Genomic DNA, 15,000 nt, shown 5'->3' with positions numbered 1-15,000 from the left:
GAAGGTTTGGTTTCAGTCTTACCTTATACCTCTGGACCTCCAGCCAGAACAGAAGGTTTGGTTTCAGTCTTACCTTATACCTCTGGACCTCCAGCCAGAACAGGATGTCATTCTCCAGGAAGTCTCCCTTCAGCGAGACGAAGCGCCGGAACTGATGACACGTGACTGGGTTGAGCAGGGCCCTCCGGAGAACCAGGATCTCCCCTGCAGAGGTCATCCACGTCCCCTTGACCTGCTGCAGGAGAGGAGTGGTTAAACACACAGGAACATACAGCCGGGAGGAACAAGGTAAGGTGAGGAACATCTCAGAGAGGAACAACATTGGTCATAGAAGTCTACAGATATGATATTCTAGATCCATGGATGGGCAACATTTTAGAAAACTAGAATAAATTATAATGGACCTATATATTTTTCTGACGCGCCAAAATAGATTTTGACAAACAAAATTGCTTCCCAAATACAATCTGTACGATAATCTCGATGTGAAAAAAGTTTCCCCAGCGTTGCTCTATGACGTTCAAAAGATGGACAGAGGACCAGAGATCACCTTCCACACCTCTCTCTTGTTCCTGTGTCGCTGGTAGACATGGTCGGACACCCCGTCTTCACCCCGAGGCTGAAAGAGCAGCAGTCAGAAACACAGTACGGCTGGACAGAGACAGACTACAGTAAGACACCTCTGGCTGGCTGGCTGGCTGGCTGGCTGGCTGGCTGGCTGGCTGGCTGGCTGGCTGGCTGGCTGGCTGGCAGGCAGGAGGCAGGCAGTCTCTCTGTCTCTCGATGAGGTAATGTACAGAGGTTTCACATGGCAGAGCTGATGCCTCCACAGTACCTAGCCTGGCTTAGGGCCGTAGCTATACTGTACACATTGCATTCAACAGTTAGAAGGCCATATAACATATAGATATGTATCTTGATATCTGGAAGCCAGATCCCCTCTAATCAGGGACTGATTTAGACCTAGAAGCCAGTTCCCCTCTAATCAGGGACTGATTTAGACCAGGAAGCCAGTTCCCCTCTAATCAGGGACTGATTTAGACCAGGAAGCCAGTTCCCCTCTAATCAGGGACTGATTTAGACCAGGAAGTCAGTTCCCCTCTAATCAGGGACTGATTTAGACCAGAAAGCCAGTTCCCCTCTAATTAGGGACTGATTTAGACCTAGAAGCCAGTTCCCCTCTAATCAGGGACTGATTTAGACCTAGAAGCCAGTTCCTCTCTAATCAGGGACTGATTTAGACCTAGAAGCCAGTTCCCCTCTAATCAGGGACTGATTTAGACCTAGAAGCCAGTTCCCCTCTAATCAGGGACTGATTTAGACCTAGAAGCCAGTTCCCCTCTAATCAGGGACTGATTTAGACCAGGAAGCCAGTTCCCCTCTAATCAGGGACTGATTTAGACCAGGAAGCCAGTTCCCCTCTAATCAGGGACTGATTTAGACCTAGAAGCCAGTTCCCCTCTAATCAGGGACTGATTTAGACCAGGAAGCCAGTTCCCCTCTAATCAGGGACTGATTTAGACCAGGAAGCCAGTTCCCCTCTAATCAGGGACTGATTTAGACCTAGAAGCCAGTTCCCCTCTAATCAGGGACTGATTTAGACCAGGAAGCCAGTTCCCCTCTAATCAGGGACTGATTTAGACCAGGAAGCCAGTTCCCCTCTAATCAGGGACTGATTTAGACCTAGAAGCCAGTTCCCCTCTAATCAGGGACTGATTTAGACCTAGAAGCCAGTCCCCCTCTAATCAGGGACTGATTTAGACCAGGAAGCCAGTTCCCCTCTAGTCAGGGACTGATTTAGACCTAGAAGCCAGTTCCCCTCTAATCAGGGACTGATTTAGACCTAGAAGCCAGTTCCCCTCTAATCAGGGACTGATTTAGACCTAGAAGCCAGTCCCCCTCTAATCAGGGACTGATTTAGACCTAGAAGCCAGTTCCCCTCTAATCAGGGACTGATTTAGACCTAGAAGCCAGTCCCCCTCTAATCAGGGACTGATTTAGACCAGGAAGCCAGTTCCCCTCCAATCAGGGACTGATTTAGACCTAAAAGCCAGTTGATCGGTCAGTAGTCCGGACCTCGTAGGGTCAGGTTGTAACCCCCCTTGATACAAGCAGATGGAGAGCTGGCTAGATGAGACCCTGGACTCCTACCCTGACTCTCTGCTGCTGTCTCTCATTGAACTCCGGAGTCGTCAGGAAGACAGGCAGCCATCTTGTTTCTATGTGGTTCCTGATGATGCTCTGAATGTCCACCAGGACAGGAGCACACAGACGGTCATGGAGCAGTCTCCCCCAGCCACCAGCCAGACGCATCACCTAGAGGAGAAACACACACACACAGACCACACACACACACACACCACACACACACACCACACACACACACGGTCATGAAGCAGTCTCCCCCAGCCACCAGCCAGACGCATCACCTAGAGGAGAAACACACACACACAGACGGTCATGGAGCAGTCTCCCCCAGCCACCAGCCAGACGCATCACCTAGAGGAGAAACACACACATACCACACACACACACACACACACACACACACACAGTCATGAAGCAGTCTCCCCCAGCCACCAGCCAGACGCATCACCTAGAGGAGAAACACACACACACATACCACACACACACACACACCACACACACACACACACACACACACCACACACACACAAGGTCATGAAGCAGTCTCCCCCAGCCACCAGCCAGACGCATCACCTAGAGGAGAAACACACACACACACATACCACACACACACACACACACCACACACACACACGGTCATGAAGCAGTCTCCCCCAGCCACCAGCCAGACGTATCACCTAGAGGAGAAACACACACACACATACCACACACACACACACACACACCACACACACACACACACGGTCATGAAGCAGTCTCCCCCACCCACCAGCCAGACGCATCACCTAGAGGAGAAACAAACACACACATACCACACACACACACACACACACACACACCACACACACACCACACACAAACACACGGTCATGAAGCAGTCTCCCCCAGCCACCAGCCAGACGCATCACCAAGAGGAGAAACAAACACACACACACACAACCACACACACACACACACACACACATACGCACGCACACATACATACCACACACACGCACACACACACACCACACAAACACACACACACACACACACAGACAGACACACAGACAGAAACAAAATCACACACACACACACACAGACAGACACAGACAAACACACAGACACACACACACACACACACACAGACAGGCACAAAAGCACACACACTATCCCAGAAGAGACTGTGACGTTACCTCCTCCTGTTGTTGTCTGGTGGCAGGACTGTCAGGCCCAAAGAAGTATTTCCTATTGAGGTATTTGTCCTTAATGAGTCTGGACTTGTCCTCTCTCTGGGCCTTGTCTTTATGGGGGATTCTCCTGTAATTCTCTATGTCCTGCCAGCAAGCCAGGTGTATACTGTAGACACACACACAGACACACACACAGACAGACACACACACACACACACACTTCAGAACTATACACATCATTGACAACTGAGCTATAGATCATTAGGATCATTGAGGTAGAGATCATTGAGGTAGAGATCATTAGGATCATTGAGGTAGAGATCATTAGGATCATTGAGGTAGAGATCATTGAGGTAGAGATCATTAGGATCATTGAGGTAGAGATCATTAGGATCATTGAGGTAGAGATCATTAGGATCATTGAGGTAGAGATCATTAGGATCATTGAGGTAGAGATCATTAGGATCATTGAGGTAGAGATCATTAGGATCATTGAGGTAGAGATGATTAGGATCATTGAGGTAGAGATCATTAGGATCATTGAGGTAGAGATTATTAGGATCATTGAGGTAGAGATCATTGAGGTAGAGATGATTAGGATCATTGAGGTAGAGATCATTAGGATCATTGAGGTATAGATCATTAGGATCATTGAGGTAGAGATCATTAGGATCATTGAGGTAGAGATGATTAGGATCATTGAGGTAGAGATCATTAGGATCATTGAGGTATAGATCATTGAGGTAGAGATCATTGAGGTAGAGATCATTGAGGTATACATCATTGAGGTAGAGATCATTAGGATCATTGAGGTAGAGATCATTAGGATCATTGAGGTAGAGATCATTAGGATCATTGAGGTAGAGATCATTAGGATCATTGAGGTAGAGATCATTAGGATCATTGAGGTATATATCATTGAGGTAGAGATCATTAGGATCATTGAGGTATATATCATTGAGGTAGAGATATTAGGATCATTGAGGTATAGATCATTAGGATCATTGAGGTATAGATATTAGGATCATTGAGGTAGAGATCATTGAGGTAGAGATCATTGAGGTATAGATCATTGAGGTAGAGATATTAGGATCATTGAGGTAGAGATCATTGAGGTAGAGATCATTAGGATCATTGAGGTATACATCATTGAGGTAGAGATCATTAGGATCATTGAGGTAGAGATCATTAGGATCATTGAGGTAGAGATCATTGGGATCATTGAGGTAGAGATCATTAGGATCATTGAGGTAGAGATCATTAGGATCATTGAGGTAGAGATCATTAGGATCATTGAGGTAGAGATCATTGGGATCATTGAGGTAGAGATCATTAGGATCATTGAGGTAGAGATCATTAGGATCATTGAGGTAGAGATCATTGAGGTAGAGATCATTGAGGTAGAGATCATTGAGGTAGAGATCATTGAGGTAGAGATCATTGAGGTAGAGATCATTGAGGTAGAGATCATTGAGGTAGAGATCATTGAGGTAGAGATATTAGGATCATTGAGGTAGAGATCATTGAGGTAGAGATCATTGAGGTAGAGATCATTGAGGTAGAGATCATTGAGGTAGAGATATTAGGACCATTGAGGTATAGATCATTGAGGTAGAGATATTAGGATCATTGAGGTAGAGATATTAGGATCATTGAGGTAGAGATTATTGAGGTATAGATAATTGAGGTATAGATCATTGAGGTAGAGATCATTGGGATCATTGAGGTAGAGATCATTAGGATCATTGAGGTATAGATCATTAGGATCATTGAGGTAGAGATCATTAGGATCATTGAGGTAGAGATCATTGGGATCATTGAGCTATAGATCATCAGGATCATTGGAGTATAGATCATTGAAGTATAGATCATTGAGATAGAGATATTAGGATCATTGAGGTATAGATCATTGAGGTAGAGATCATTGAGGTATACATCATTGAGGTATAGATCATTAGGATCATTGAGGTATAGATCATTGAGGTATAGATCATTAGGATCATTGAGGTAAAGATCATTAGGATCATTGGGGTAGAGATCAGTGAGGTAGAGATATTAGGATCATTGAGGTATAAATCATTGAGGTAGAGATCATTGAGGTAGAGATCATTGAGGTAGAGATATTAGGATCATTGAGGTAGAGATCATTGAGGTATAGATCATTAGGATCATTGAGGTAGAGATCATTGAGGTAGAGATCATTAGGATCATTGAGGTATAGATCATTAGGATCATTGGGGTAGAGATCAGTGAGGTAGAGATATTAGGATCATTGAGGTAGAGATCAGTGAGGTAGAGATATTAGGATCATTGAGGTATAAATCATTGAGGTATAGATCATTGAGGTAGAGATCATTGAGGTAGAGATCATTGAGATAGAGATATTAGGATCATTGAGGTAGAGATCATTGAGGTAGAGATCATTGAGGTATACACCATTGAGGTATAGATCATTAGGATCATTGAGGTATAGATCATTGAGGTAGAGATCATTGAGGTATACACCATTGAGGTATAGATCATTAGGATCATTGAGGTATAGATCATTGAGGTAGAGATCATTGAGGTAGAGATCATTAGGATCATTGAGGTAGAGATCAGTGAGGTATAGATCATTGAGGTAGAGATCATTGAGGTATACACCATTGAGGTATAGATCATTAGGACCATTGAGGTAGAGATCATTAGGATCATTGAGGTAGAGATCATTAGGATCATTGAGGTAGAGATCATTGAGGTAGAGATCATTAGGATCATTGAGGTATAGATCATTAGGATCATTGAGGTAGAGATCATTGAGGTATAGATCATTGAGGTAGAGATCATTGAGGTATACATCATTGAGGTATAGATCATTAGGATCATTGAGGTAAAGATCATTAGGATCATTGGGGTAGAGATCAGTGAGGTAGAGATATTAGGATCATTGAGGTAGAGATCAGTGAGGTAGAGATATTAGGATCATTGAGGTAGAGATTATTGAGGTAGAGATATTAGGATCATTGAGGTAGAGATCATTGAGGTAGAGATCATTGAGGTAGAGATCATTGAGGTAGAGATCATTGTGGTAAAGATCATTGAGGTAGAGATCATTGTGGTAAAGATCATTGAGGTAAAGATCATTGAGGTAGAGATCATTGAGGTAGAGATATTAGGATCATTGAGGTAGAGATCATTGAGGTAGAGATATTAGGATCATTGAGGTAGAGATCATTGAGGTAGAGATATTAGGATCATTGAGGTAGAAATCATTGAGGTAGAGATCATTAGGATCATTGAGGTAGAGATATTAGGATCATTGAGGTATAGATCATTATGATCATTTAGTTTTTTACTGACATGACCAGGAATAATGATTTGATCCCTATAGATAAACACGACACTTATTTGATAGAAGGTGTGTTTATGACAGAAAGGTCAAGTCTAACAAGCAGCATGGTGTTGTGGTCACCTGGCCACACATAGCGTATGTCATGTAAAATAAGCCCACTTTATCTACAGCTAGAGGTTCACCTGGCGGTGTTGTCCTGTAGGAAGGATGTGAAGTGTATAGAACTAGAGTTTCACCTGGCGGTGTTGTCCTGTAGGGAGGATGTGAAGTGTATAGATCTAGAGTTTCACCTGGCGGTGTTGTCCTGTAGGAAGGATGTTAAGTGTATAGATCTAGATTTTCACCTGGCGGTGTTGTCCTGTAGGAAGGATGTTAAGTGTATAGAACTAGAGTTTCACCTGGCGGTGTGGTCCTGTAGGAAGGATGTGAAGTGTATAGAACTAGAGTTTCACCTGGCGGTGTGGTCCTGTAGGAAGGATGTGAAGTGTATAGAACTAGAGTTTCACCTGGCGGTGTTGTCCTGTAGGAAGGATGTGAAGTGTATAGAACTAGTTTCACCTGGCGGTGTTGTCCTGTAGGAAGGATGTGAAGTGTATAGATCTAGAGTTTCACCTGGCGGTGTTGTCCTGTAGGAAGGATGTGAAGTGTATAGAACTAAAGTTTCACCTGGCGGTGTTGTTCTGTAGGAAGGATGTGAAGTGTATAGATCTAGAGTTTCACCTGGCGGTGTTGTCCTGTAGGGAGGATGTGAAGTGTATAGATCTAGAGTTTCACCTGGCGGTGTTGTCCTGTAGGAAGGTTGTGAAGTGTATAGAACTAGAGTTTCACCTGGCGGTGTGGTCCTGTAGGAAGGATGTGAAGTGTATAGATCTAGAGTTTCACCTGGCGGTGTTGTCCTGTAGGAAGGTTGTGAAGTGTATAGAACTAGAGTTTCACCTGGCGGTGTGGTCCTGTAGGAAGGATGTGAAGTGTATAGATCTAGAGTTTCACCTGGCGGTGTGGTCCTGTAGGAAGGATGTTAAGTGTATAGAACTAGAGTTTCACCTGGCGGTGTTGTCCTGTAGGAAGGATGTGAAGTGTATAGAACTAGAGTTTCACCTGGCGGTGTTGTCCTGTAGGAAGGTTGTGAAGTGTATAGAACTAGAGTTTCACCTGGCGGTGTGGTCCTGTAGGAAGGTTGTGAAGGTGTATAGATCTAGAGTTTCACCTGGCGGTGTTGTCCTGTAGGGAGGATGTGAAGTGTATAGATCTAGTTTCACCTGGCGGTGTTGTCCTGTAGGTAGGATGTGAAGTGTATAGAACTAGAGTTTCACCTGGCGGTGTTGTCCTGTAGGAAGGATGTGAAGTGTATAGAACTAGAGTTTCACCTGGCAGTGTTGTCCTGTAGGAAGGATGTGAAGTGTATAGATCTAGAGTTTCACCTGGCGGTGTTGTCCTGTAGGAAGGATGTTAAGTGTATAGAACTAGAGTTTCACCTGGCGGTGTTGTCCTGTAGGAAGGATGTGAAGTGTATAGAACTAGGTGTTGTCCTTCACCTGAAGTGTATAGCACCTGGTGTTGTCCTGTAGGGAGGATGTGAAGTGTATAGAACTAGAGTTTCACCTGGCGGTGTTGTCCTGTAGGAAGGATGTGAAGTGTATAGAACTAGAGTTTCACCTGGCGGTGTTGTCCTGTAGGAAGGATGTGAAGTGTATAGAACTAGAGTTTCACCTGGCGGTGTTGTCCTGTAGGAAGGATGTGAAGTGTATAGAACTAGAGTTTCACCTGGCGGTGTTGTCCTGTAGGAAGGATGTGAAGTGTATAGATCTAGAGTTTCACCTGGCGGTGTTGTCCTGTAGGAAGGATGTGAAGTGTATAGATCTAGAGTTTCACCTGGCGGTGTTGTCCTGTAGGAAGGATGTTAAGTGTATAGAACTAGAGTTTCACCTGGAGGTGTTGTCCTGTAGGGAGGATGTGAAGTGTATAGAACTAGAGTTTCATCTGGCGGTGTTGTCCTGTAGGAAGGATGTGAAGTGTATAGAACTAGTTTCACCTGGCGGTGTTGTCCTGTAGGAAGGATGTGAAGTGTATAGAACTAGTTTCACCTGGAGGTGTTGTCCTGTAGGAAGGATGTGAAGTGTATAGAACTAGTTTCACCTGGCGGTGTTGTCCTGTAGGAAGGATGTGAAGTGTATAGAACTAGTTTCACCTGGCGGTGTTGTCCTGTAGGAAGGATGTGAAGTGTATAGATCTAGAGTTTCACCTGGCGGTGTTGTCCTGTAGGAAGGATGTTAAGTGTATAGAACTAGAGTTTCACCTGGCGGTGTTGTCCTGTAGGAAGGATGTGAAGTGTATAGAACTAGAGTTTCACCTGGCGGTGTTGTCCTGTAGGAAGGATGTGAAGTGTATAGAACTAGTTTCACCTGGCGGTGTTGTCCTGTAGGAAGGATGTGAAGTGTATAGAACTAGAGTTTCACCTGGCGGTGTTGTCCTGTAGGAAGGATGTGAAGTGTATAGAACTAGAGTTTCACCTGGCGGTGTTGTCCTGTAGGAAGGATGTGAAGTGTATAGAACTAGAGTTTCACCTGGCGGTGTGGTCCTGTAGGAAGGATGTGAAGTGTATAGAACTAGAGTTTCACCTGGCGGTGTGGTCCTGTAGGAAGGATGTGAAGTGTTGTAGCTCCGTGCGGTGTCCTAGCAGAGAGCCCAACCTGTACCCTCTGTACCTCTCTGGGACGGCAGACCACATAGCTGGAGACCTGGCGACCTCTAGTGGTGGAGGAGGGGGCCTGCAGGCCTGGGCCACAGCATGCTGAGAGAGAGAATCTCAATTGGGCTAAACCATCCTCACTTCCTTCTGAAGGTTTTGAGAAGGAGGTGAGGAGATAGGATGCGAGGAATCAAGGAAATACAATTGAAATTCCCCCAAATCCTTTGATTTAGACCAGGAACCTAGATCACCACTTCAGGGGGACAGGGGGGGACTTGATCCTAGATCACCACTTACTACTCAGACTGTTACATAGATCATGCATTGGAGCGTTGGACCTTCAATAGAGCTCACCTGTTCCAGTCTGTGTACAGCCTCCTCGTACAGCGTCTTCAGTTCTCCGTACTGCTCTGACTCCACCTGGCGAGTCTCCTCCCGTACAGCCACCTGAGAGAACGTGCAGTAACAATGACTCCACGATGACATCAAATATCCAGACCAAAACACACATCTTACGAATCTGACTGAGGAGAGATGCACGAACAGGAGAGTCTGTCCGTTTCGGCAGATAAACTATTTCAACTATAGAGTGTTTTAAAAATAAAAATACTTTTTTTAAGAAAAGGGCTCACACCTTCTGGAAGGTCTCTGTGTCCCTGGTGGTGAGCAGCGTCCAGGGCTCCAGGAGGAGGGTCAGAGTGTGTTCCTCCACCCAGTCAAACAGCTCCTCAAACGGGGGAGTGAGACAGGTGTACACCCTCTCTCTGCTCTCCTCCTCCACCCCAATGCTACTACGGGCAGCACTGCACACGTAGGTTGAATACAGCAACTGGAGGGGTTAGAATGAGAACCGTAACTAATGGGTCAGACTGTCATCTTCATCATCATCATCATCACTATCATCACCATCATCACAACTGGAGGGGTTAGAATGAGAACCGTAACTAAATGGGTCAGACGGTCATCTTCATCATCACCATCATCACAACTGGAGGGGTTAGAATGAGTACCGTAACTAATGGGTCAGACGGTCATCTTCATCACCATCACTACTATCATCATCATCACTATCATCATCATCATCATCATCATCACTATCATCATCATCATCATGACTATCATCATCACCACCATCATCACCACCATCATCATAACCATCATCAACACCACCATCATCATCACTATCATCATCACCACCATCATCATCACCACTATCATCACCACTATCATCATCATCATCATCATCACTACCGTCATCATCATCATCACTATCATCTTCATCATCACCACCATCATCACCATCATCACTATCATCTTCATCATCATCACTATCATCATCACCACCATCACTATCACTATCATTATCATCACCATCATCACCATCACTATCATCTTCATCATCATCATCATCACCACCATCATCACTATCATCTTCATCATCACCACCATCATCATCACCACCATCATCAATATCATCATCACCATCATCTTCATCATCACCATCACTATCATCTTCATCATCATCACCACCATCATCACTATCATCATCACCATCATCATCACCACCATCATCACTATCATCATCACCATCATCATCACCACCATCATCACTATCATCATCATCACCATCACTATCATCTTCATCATCATCATCATCATCACCACCATCATCACTATCATCATCACCATCATCATCACCACCATCATCACTATCATCATCATCACCATCACTATCATTATCATTATCATCACTATCATTATCATCATCACCATCACTATCATCTTCATCATCATCATCATCACCACCATCATCACTATCATCTTCATCATCATCACCACCATCATCACTATCATCATCATCACCACCATCATCATCACTATCATCACCATCACCATCACCGTCACTACTATCATCATAACCATCATCATCATCACTATCACTACTATCATCATCACCACTATCATCATCATCACTATCACTACTATCATCATCATCACCACTATCATCATCATCACCACTATCATCATCATCACTATCACTACTATCATCATCATCACCGTCACCACTATCATCATCATCATCACCGTCACCACTATCATCATCATCATCATCACTATCATCATCATCACTATCATCATCATCACCGTCACTACTATCATCATCATCACTATCATCATCATCACTATCACTACTATCATCATCACCGTCACTACTATCATCATCATCACTATCATCATCATCACTATCACTACTATCATCATCATCACTATCACTACTATCATCATCACCACTATCATCATCATCACTATCACTACTATCATCATCATCACCGTCACTACTATCATCATCATCACCGTCACCACTATCATCATCATCACCATCACCACCACTATCACCACTATCATCATCACTATCATCATCATCACTATCATCATCATCACCGTCACTACTATCATCATCATCACCGTCACCACTATCATCATCATCACCGTCACCACTATCATCATCATCACCGTCACCACTATCATCATCATCACCGTCACTACTATCATCATCACCACCATCATCATCACTATCATCATCATCACCGTCACTACTATCATCATCATCACCGTCACTACTATCATCATCATCACTATCATCATCATCACTATCACTACTATCATCATCATCACCGTCACTACTATCATCATCATCACTATCATCATCATCACTATCACTACTATCATCATCATCACTATCACTACTATCATCATCACCACTATCATCATCATCACCGTCACTACTATCATCATCATCACCGTCACCACTATCATCATCATCACCATCACCACCACTATCACCACTATCATCATCACTATCATCATCATCACTATCATCATCATCACCGTCACTACTATCATCATCATCACCGTCACCACTATCATCATCATCACCGTCACCACTATCATCATCATCACCGTCACCACTATCATCATCATCACCGTCACTACTATCATCATCACCACCACCATCATCACTATCATCATCATCACCGTCACTACTATCATCATCATCACCGTCACTACTATCATCATCATCACCACTACTATCATCATCATCACCATCATCATCATCACTATCATCATCACCACCATCATCAACATCACTATCATCATCATCACCATCATGATAGTCACTCCATCATCATCATCACTACTATCGTCATCATCACCATCATCATCATCATCACCACCACTATCATCATCACCGTCACCACTATCATCATCACCACCATCATCAACATCACCACTATCATCATCATCACCATCATGATAGTCACTCCATCATCATCATCACTACTATCATCACCATCATGATAGTCACTCCATCATCATCACCACTATCATCATCATCACCATCATGATAGTCACTCCATCATCATCATCACTACTATCGTCATCATCACCATCATCATCACTATCATCATCATCACCACCACTATCATCATCACCGTCACTACTATCATCATCATCACCGTCACCACTATCATCATCATCACCGTCACTACTATCATCATCACCATTATCATCATCACTATCATCATCACCACCATCATCATCATCACCACCACCATCATCATCATCACCACTATCATCATCACCACCATCATCATCATCACCACCACCATCATCATCATCACCACTATCATCATCACCACCATCATCATCATCACCACTATCATCATCATCACCATCATCATCACCATCACTACTATCATCATCACCACCATCATCATCATCACCACCACCATCATCATCATCACCACTATCATCATCATCACCGTCACTACTATCATCATCACCACCATCATCATCATCACCACCACCATCATCATCATCACCACTATCATCATCACCACCACCATCATCATCATCACCACTATCATCATCATCACCATCATGATAGTCACTCCATCATCTTCACCACTATCATCATCATCACCATCATGATAGTCACTCCATCATCATCATCATCACTATCATCATCATCATCATCATCACATTAAATGTCTTCAATATAGGGCTCATTAAATGTCTTTAATATAGGGCTCATTAAATGTCTTTAATGTAGGGCTCATTAAATGTCTTTAATATAGGGCTCATTAAATGTCTTTAATATAGGGCTCATTAAATGTCTTTAATATAGGGCTCATTAAATGCCTTTTATGTAGGGCTCATTAAATGTCTTTACTGTAGGGCTCATTAAATGTCTTTAATGTAGGGCTCATTAAATGTCTTTAATATAGGGCTCATAAAATGCCTTTTATGTAGGGCTCATTAAATGTCTTTAATGTAGGGCTCATTAAATGTCTTTACTGTAGGGCTAATTAAATGTCTTTAATGTAGGGCTCATAAAATGCCTTTTATGTAGGGCTCAATTAAATGTCTTTAATGTAGGGCTCATTAAATGTCTTTAATGTAGGGCTCATTAAATGTCTTTACTGTAGGGCTCATTAAATGTCTTTACTGTAGGGCTCATTAAATGTCTTTACTGTAGGGCTCATATAGGGCTCATAAAATGCCTTTAATATAGGGCTCATATAGGGCTCATTAAATGTCTTTAATATAGGGCTCATATAGGGCTCATTAAATGTCTTTAATATAGGGCTCATATAGGGCTCATTAAATGTCTTTAATGTAGGGCTCATTAAATGTCTATCTATCATCACCATCATGATAGTCACTCCATCATCATCACCACTATCATCATCATCACCATCATGATAGTCACTCCATCATCATCATCACTACTATCGTCATCATCACCATCATCATCACTATCATCATCATCACCACCACTATCATCATCACCGTCACTACTATCATCATCATCACCGTCACCACTATCATCATCATCACCGTCACTACTATCATCATCACCATTATCATCATCACTATCATCATCACCACCATCATCATCATCACCACCACCATCATCATCATCACCACTATCATCATCACCACCATCATCATCATCACACCACCATCATCATCATCACCACTATCATCATCACCACCATCATCATCATCACCACTATCATCATCATCACCATCATCATCACCATCACTACTATCATCATCACCACCATCATCATCATCATCACCACCACCATCATCATCATCACCACTATCATCATCATCACCGTCACTACTATCATCATCACCACCATCATCATCATCACCACCACCATCATCATCATCACCACTATCATCATCACCACCACCATCATCATCATCACCACTATCATCATCATCACCATCATGATAGTCACTCCATCATCATCATCATCACTATCATCATCATCATCATCATCACATTAAATGTCTTCAATATAGGGCTCATTAAATGTCTTTAATATAGGGCTCATTAAATGTCTTTAATGTAGGGCTCATTAAATGTCTTTAATATAGGGCTCATTAAATGTCTTTAATATAGGGCTCATTAAATGTCTTTAATATAGGGCTCATTAAATGCCTTTTATGTAGGGCTCATTAAATGTCTTTACTGTAGGGCTCATTAAATGTCTTTAATGTAGGGCTCATTAAATGTCTTTAATATAGGGCTCATAAAATGCCTTTTATGTAGGGCTCATTAAATGTCTTTAATGTAGGGCTCA

General features: G+C 43.1%; 1 protein-coding gene across 1 annotated transcript in view; it reads right to left on the bottom strand.

Moving 5' to 3' along the window:
• Nucleotides 1-15,000, bottom strand: part of LOC115122686 (regulator of G-protein signaling 22) — a 45,771-nt gene that overhangs the window by 6,834 nt on the left and 23,937 nt on the right. Inside the window, exons 11-17 of the mRNA XM_065027066.1 lie at nt 9,975-10,169; nt 9,695-9,787; nt 9,270-9,442; nt 3,324-3,486; nt 2,152-2,316; nt 551-619; nt 74-235 (exon numbers count right to left, since the gene is read on the bottom strand). Of these exons, the coding sequence (XP_064883138.1) occupies nt 74-235; nt 551-619; nt 2,152-2,316; nt 3,324-3,486; nt 9,270-9,442; nt 9,695-9,787; nt 9,975-10,169 (1,020 nt within the window). The remainder of the gene's footprint in view (nt 1-73; nt 236-550; nt 620-2,151; nt 2,317-3,323; nt 3,487-9,269; nt 9,443-9,694; nt 9,788-9,974; nt 10,170-15,000) is intronic.

The sequence above is a fragment of the Oncorhynchus nerka genome, linkage group LG14, assembly GCF_034236695.1.
Source record: "Oncorhynchus nerka isolate Pitt River linkage group LG14, Oner_Uvic_2.0, whole genome shotgun sequence".
Taxonomy (NCBI): Eukaryota; Metazoa; Chordata; class Actinopteri; order Salmoniformes; family Salmonidae; genus Oncorhynchus; species Oncorhynchus nerka.
The sequence above is the reverse complement of the archived record's forward strand: the minus strand, read 5'-3'. Positions and strand labels throughout refer to the sequence as shown.